Source organism: Condylura cristata, unplaced genomic scaffold (assembly GCF_000260355.1).
Source record: "Condylura cristata isolate star-nosed mole 26May11 unplaced genomic scaffold, ConCri1.0 scaffold00048, whole genome shotgun sequence".
NCBI lineage: Eukaryota > Metazoa > Chordata > Mammalia > Eulipotyphla > Talpidae > Condylura > Condylura cristata.
Window position 1 is genome coordinate 425,236 of NW_004567149.1, and position 6,984 is coordinate 432,219.

The 6,984-nt window shown below is 61.4% G+C and overlaps 1 protein-coding gene across 1 annotated transcript in view; it reads right to left on the reverse strand.

Annotated features, from left to right (window-relative positions):
• LY86 (lymphocyte antigen 86) overlaps nt 1-5,850 on the reverse strand; it is a 37,247-nt gene extending 31,397 nt beyond the window's left edge. The window contains exons 1-2 of the mRNA XM_012734154.1: nt 5,839-5,850; nt 5,530-5,704 (exon numbers count right to left, since the gene is read on the reverse strand). Coding sequence (XP_012589608.1) covers nt 5,530-5,704; nt 5,839-5,850 — 187 coding nt within the window. The remainder of the gene's footprint in view (nt 1-5,529; nt 5,705-5,838) is intronic.
• Between the last annotated feature and the right edge of the window lie 1,134 nt (nt 5,851-6,984).

Below are 6,984 nucleotides of genomic sequence, written 5' to 3' on the forward strand. Positions count from 1 at the left end.
TTGCAGCAACTTGGATGGAGCTGGAAAAGATCATGCTGAGTGAGACAAGCCAGAAAGAGAAAGAAAAATACCGGATGGTTTCACTCATAGCAGGAGTATTATGGACCAGGCGAGAGAAAATAACAAAAATAATGAACAACCATATACCAGAGACATTCTGTGGGGGTGGAGTGGGGAATGGGATCAAAAATGGGGGGGGGAATGCACAGGATTATGGTGATGGCACACGGGTGACTTGGTGTTGGGAAACCCGCGGGGATTACAACTGAGATGGAAAAAAAATGTACAAAATGATGTAAAAATAAACTTTTGTAATAAAATAAAAAATGCATTATATTAAAGAACAAATAATAAAAACAAACAAAAAATCCTGCATTTGTTGTTTCCGTGGTATAATTGTGTTACGAGCTCGGTGAGTGAGAGAAGAATATGAGGAAAGGGAGTGCGGGTCCTTCACAGAGATGCTGCAAGTGGCCGGGCACTGGGGGGCTGGCCAGTGTGAGGGACATGAGCCGGCAGCCGCTGTCCCTCGGACACAGACAGGGGCTGCCTGGCCTCCAGCTGCCTCGCCCACTGGGCAGACCCCACCACACAGTGTCCAGTAACAGGCCACAAGATGGTGGGCCTGGGGCAGGAAGCCAAAGCCTGGGGTCAGCGGGCTCGTGGGTGCAGGACGGGCCTCCGTGGGAGTCGCCCAGCCCCCACAGGCAGGGCCCTTGGGGCCACCCTGCCTGGCCTCTCCCCAGCCCCAGGGCGGCCGCCTGCCGCTGCCCCTGCCCCGTGTGGTCAGCGCTGCTCCCACTGCCCGGCGGCCTCCCCCTCATGAGACCACGATGCGTGCTGATTCCTGGGGGTCAGGGCCGCACAGGCGCGGGTCTCATTTACTCACAGCGCTGGAGAATCGCCGCTTAGTGACCGGTACGTGCTTGCCGGTACGCACAGGGTGAGCACGTACAACAGACAGCGGCGACCCTCCGGGCGCCGGGTGGGTCTGGCCTGAGAGCCGTCCCGGCCCCCAGGGAGTGACCCCCAGGGCGCAGGGGCAGGGGGTCCCCTCAGGGGCACCCATGCCGAGCGGGGCGCTCCTAGCATCCCCCCACCCCGCTCCGCCGGGGGCGTGGCCAGGAACGGCGCAGACAGACGTCGGCTATTACCCAGGCACCACCAGGACGTAGGTGGACGCGGCGGTCAGAAGCTGCCAGCCCCTGGCTCGCAGGGAGGCTGCGATGGGGCTTGAAAAAGCAGCGAGGTGGGGGTGTCCGGTGCCACTGGGGAAGCTGGCGGGGGACGGGACGCACGGTGGGGGCGGTGCCGGTGCGCAGCGCAGATATCGGGGTGACAGCGAGACCTGCGAACCCCCCCCCACCCCAGACCGAGGACGCCGCCGCCCCGAGCTGGTGTAGACAGAGCGGGTCAGAGCCGCCGACGCACCTGGCCCCCACCCCCGGGACAGCGGGGTGTCGCCTTGACGCTGTCACTTCAGTGTCTCTTCCCACGAGGGAACATTCTCATCTCCCGGGGCCACCTGGGGGACTCGGCTCCCGCCTCCCTCTGCAGATGGCTGCCGCGGGCCCTGGCGTGTCCGGCATGTCCTGGCATGTCCAGTGTGTCCGGCATGTCTGGCGACCGAGCCTGCCCATGCAGGTGGTGTCTGTCATCACCCCCGCGGTGTTGATTGTCCGACCCTTCGGACACCCACTTGCAGGGCTCTGCCCTGGGGCCTCCCGCCCTGGGGACCGGACATGCTGACATGTGGCAAAGCCCGTGGACAGTCAGAGAGGCCAGGAGGTTGGAGCGGGGCCCCTGGGAGCGAAACCCAAGGCCGGGAGCTGACGGGGTGCTCCGTGAGGAGCGGAGCTGCAGCCGGCTCCCCCTGAGTGAGAGTAGGGGATCCGGCCCCCACCTGCCCACCCGGTCTCCCGGGATGTGCAGGGGCGGGGTGGACGGTCTGTGCGCCCGCACGCCTTCTCTGACAATTATAGGCTCGCCGTGGGAGGTGTTGTGTGATGTGTGGGTATGACACACGGGAACGTGCAGACGAGATGAAATCTTTCACCTTCCTGCTGCGTGAGTAACCTCGGGCTGCAGCTTTAACGCGGCTGCTCTCTCTCCATAGCTACAGAAAGCCAGTGAACAATGCAGACGGATTCCAAGGTGGATTTTCATTTAAACCTTGGAGATTTTCCCAACAATCACACGAACAGCTCTCACTGTGAAGCCACGCTGCCCCGAGGTGAGCAGGTGGGGGTGCTCCAGCGAGAAAGGAGGGACCCCGTCTGGGGGGAGTTAAGAAAATAGTGCAATCAGGTGGGGGTGGGAATAGAGTCCGGCACCTCTGAAAATAAGATGCAGTTGCCTCAAGTGTCAAAAATAGATCCCTGCTATGAGCCAGCAATTCCATTCCTAGCCATCTACCCAGAGACCACGAATCAGTAATACAAGGAGACGCCTGCCACCCCCCCCCAATCTGTACTCCCTGTGGCTCTATTCACAACAGCCCAGCTGTGCACACACAGCTGCCCAAGAGTGTGGGGCAGTCTTTGCAAGTTATACAGCCCAGCTGGGACACACAGAGTGCCCAGGACAGAGAAGCGGGTTAGGAAGATGTGGTCTGTATATGCGGTGGAATAGTACGCAGCCATGAAAAAGGTAGGCCCTTCCACTTCTGACATCATGGATGGACCTAGCGGGGAGGATGATCAGTGACTTGACTCAGGAGGAGAAAGACAAATGCCAGGTGGTGTAACCCAAGCACAGAGCAGAGAGAAACCAAACCAAGGACCAGATGGAGTCAAACGAAGAATGAACCCTACAGAGTTGACTGTAGCACTGAGGTCCCCTGAGGCTCAGGAGGTGGAGGGGAAGCGAGGAGTGGCTGTGGGTGCCTGGGTGGCCAGTGGCGTATGTTGAGGACACCCCAGCGGCAGCCTCTACAGCGCAGACACCCACGTAAACATGCTATGCCCCCCAAATCGAACTCTTGTTCTCCACCAGCTCCCCCGTCCACAGCAGCCTCCCTTCCCTGGCTGTGCAGCCCGCGCGGCAGAAGAGCGGCCAGCCGCAGCCGGCTGTCCTCAGTGGAGCGTTCTCCCCACAGCGCAGCCTCGCGAGCCCACCCAGAGCCCGCGCTCCCCCGCGCTCCGCCGCACCCCGCCGGCGCCCCGCCCCCCAGCCCGGCTCAGCCAAAATTAAACTCTGATCTTCCTGCGCTCGCTTGCTCGGGCTCAGGAAGTAGCGCCTCACCCACCCGCTGCTCAGCTTAGCAGCGGAGTCATCTTACGCGCTGGGCTCAGCCCCGTGAGCCCCGCGGCACTGACACCCTAAATAGCGCCAGCTCCTCTCTCCCGTTGGTCCGTGGAGCGACTGCAGGAGTGTCTCGCCGCTCCCTGTCCCGCGGCCTTCCCGGGCAGCCCTGGGCCACAGCCAGCGCCACTGCAGAAGCAGAGGCCACGTGCCCCGGTGTCCGTCACTAGCGCCACCCCGCCCCCAAGACACGGCGCCGTCCGGACCCCTCCGCGCCTCCCGACAGGCGGGGCCCGCCACGATGCTGTGCTCCCTGGGGCGCGTAGTGTGCACCACTGATGTTGGGGCGTCTGCTTTACACACAAAATGCTTTGGGGGGGTTCCTGTGTTTCCCTAGTGTTCCGGCCAACCTGTCCACTTGTGCCCGAGGTGCTGGCTGGTATCTTGATAAAGAGGGGGTGCAGCTTCTGCGACTAAGGGTGGCGTCCTTTCCCCAGCACCGTCTTTGGGGTGGCTGACTTATGGTGCCTTTGCGGGTATTTGGGGTTTTTCTGCCCCAAAGATTTGTTTGTGCACGCAAGAGCTGGAGGTGCGGGGGGAGGGGTGGTGGTGGAGAGGACTCCCTAGAGAGAGTGGGGAGCAGAACACTGGTCTCCTGAAGGCACGGCTGAGGGGGCAGCCGGGAGACAGGAGGGGTCTCTGCGCCCTGGTGGTCCCTCCCTGGCCACGGAGGGCTGAGGCCAGTGGCCGGCACAGCTCCTTGGGGCTGAGACTCACCCTGCACTCAGGTATTTGGATTTTATTTAGTTTCCATCCACAGGATTTCATGTCATTTTCAGGATGCTCATTTCCATTTGTCTTGTTAAATTTCTCCCCAGAATTTTATTCCTCTGTCGCCATCGTATGAATAACGGGACCATCTTACAAACCTGCTTTTTGCTTTGTTCTCTGCACGTGTACAGACACGCAATGGGTGTGGCGTATGAGGTTTCCAACGTTTCGGGTCTCAAAACGCTGAATGGATTTGAACGCAGCCATCAGCAAACAAAGGTGGTTTGCTGCTTCTCTCCAGCCTGGACGACGCTCCGTTGCGGCGTCAACTGGCCCAGCTGGTCCAGACAGAACGTCCTGCACGGATTGGTCGCGTGGGCCGGGATGCGGGGCTGCTGCCGGCCAGAGACGCTGCCCGGCGAGCCGGGAGACCGGCTTTGCACTCTGGCAGGAGCCTTCCAGGCCGCTTCCCTGTCCCCAGCTCGCTGGTGGCTGTGGTCACGCAGGAGACTACGTCCAGTGTCCTCTGAATCACCTGCCGCTCTGGCCGCTCTGTTCTTGGCGGCCGTGTGGAGTGTGCACGCTGATTTGCAGGCACGAAGCCAAGGTCAACTTTCTGGACCAGCTCCCCTTCGGTCCTAGAAAACAACTCTAATATCCGATCTAAAATATTTATTTACTAAGCTCTGTATCTGGGCTCCTTGGAAACTTTATCTTTTGATCGATGTTTCCTCTGTATGGACATTATTTTCCTGGCAATCTCTTTCTCTTTGTTCCAAATTGGACTTCCTGTGTCCTTCCTCTCTCTCTCCATCCTCCCTCCCTCCTCCCTCCCTCCTCCACCCCTCCTCTCTGCCTCCTTCCCTCATCCCTCCTCCATACCTCCCTCCCTGCCTCCCTCCCTCTCTCCCTTCTTCCCTCCTCCCTCCTTCTTCCCTCCCATGCTTAATTCCTTCCTTCCTTTGAGTTATCACTTCCAAGGAAATGTTCATTTTCAGCGCTCTCTACATTAGGGTGCATTTACTCCTCTGCACATGGATGTTCTCACATCACACCTGCCCCTGGAACCCTCCGCCCAGTCCCGTGGGAACCTCAGTTCTGCAATCACATTTCTGAGATTCATTTTGTGTCTTTCTTGCCTGTCCCCTGCCTTGCCTGTCTCCCTCCCACGAAAGCACCCAGCATTTGTGGTTCTTTTGACTGACTCAGCCCAGCACCCTCCCCTCCTGATCCACCTTGTAGAGAATGGCAATAGTCCATCTTTTTCTCAGCTGAGTAGTACTCCATGTTGCATATGGCCCTGTTCTCCTTTTCTGCCCCTGTCCCAGGCACTCATGCTGTGTCCAGGAACGCAGAGGGGCAGACACCGCCCTGAATCAGGGCTTTCGTTCCTCGGGTGGCCCCTGGAGTAGACTGCTGGGTCCCAGGGCACATCTGTTTTTAATGTCTGGAGAAGCCTCCACGGTGCTTCCCACATGGACTGGACAGTCCCCCGGCAGTGGATGAGGCGCTTACCCTCCACCCCTGCCCTTACCCGTTGCTCCTGGGCTTTTTGGCTCCTGGTCTCCCGGGGGGCAACCTGCACGGTGCTGGTGAGGCTCTGGCTTTCCGTGGGCCCCTGGGTGTCCTCTCCAGGGGGTGGCTCGGCACCCACCGTGCTCTGACTGCCCTGCGGCCTGGTGCCTTTGCCCTGTCAGCGCACGACAGGCAAACCCTCTCCCAACTGCACTTACAGGCAGTTGCTCCCTGCCCGCTGTGCCTGTCCCGGCGGCGTGGCTGCCGCTGTCCGTGTGATGGTCCTGATACGTCTAGGACTCCGCTCACACCTCGGGCCATGCCGGCCACGCTCCCCGGCCCCCAAGCGCCATCAGTCTCTGACCCCGCTGGGGGCTCCAGTGAGCCAGGCGGCCTCAGAGGCTCGGGGACTGGCTGCTCCATCCTTGCGGCCCGGGGCCTGCGGTCAGCCTGCGGCAGGGGCCTGTCCTCTCAGATGCTTCCCGGCGGACAGCTGGAGCGGTCCCCAGATCTGTCCCGGCTTCCGAAGCCCACACCCAAGTCCTCCTTGTGGCTCCCGGCTGAGCTCTCATCTGGCCAATTCGCCTCACCTCCCCAGCTCTGATTACGGATTGGCGGCCACTAGCTGGTCCCCTGACGCCCTGGGCTGGGGCTCTAAGTGCCCAGGTGGTGACCGGCCCTAGGTGGAGGCGTCTGGGACGCGTGGGCTTATCTGTCCCTCCCAGGCTGCTGCGGACCAGGACAGCCAGGCTCCGAGGTCACAGGCCTGTTCTCCCAGGGACAGTTCCCAGGTCCACGCCTCCCGCTTGAAAACCTTCAGCCCATTTTAGGGCCACGCTGCACCCCTCCAGGGCCACCGCCCTGTCCCCCCGACGGCCAGGGGGCGCCGAAGTTGACGCCCCTCGTCCCGGGAAGATGGCGCCTCTGTAAGTCTGCTCGGTAGCTCTGGGAGACAGCAGGTGGGCGGGGAGGGCGGGGCTGGGCTTGTGACGTCAGCAGGGCCGGGCTTGTGACGTCAGCGGGGCCACGGTTGCAGCCGCTGGGTCTGCGCAAGTTCTTGCTTGGTTTTCCCGTCCGGCCTCCTCCAGAGAGCTAGGCGGTCTCGCTGTGGGGCAGGCCACTGTGGGGCGGCTCTGAGCCCCAGCGCCCCGTGGGTCCCCCGAAGTCCAAGCGCCTGAGGGGTCCCAGTGAACAGTGGAATGTGCCTACCTCGCCATGTTGTTTTGCTGGCGCTTTTAATTGGGGGTGACGCTGTGGCATGCCCACCCTCCCCAGCAGCTGTCCCGCACCCCACGGGCCCCTCCAGAGCGCACCCCTGTAAATCCAGACGCGAGAGGAGCCTGGCGCCCGGTGACGGTGCGAGCGGGACCAGGGCAGCGAGTGGCCGGAGCCACGGCCTGGCCCTTGAGCAGGAGGCGTGAGGGGTCCCCTGTCCGGGCGATGGACGCGCGATGC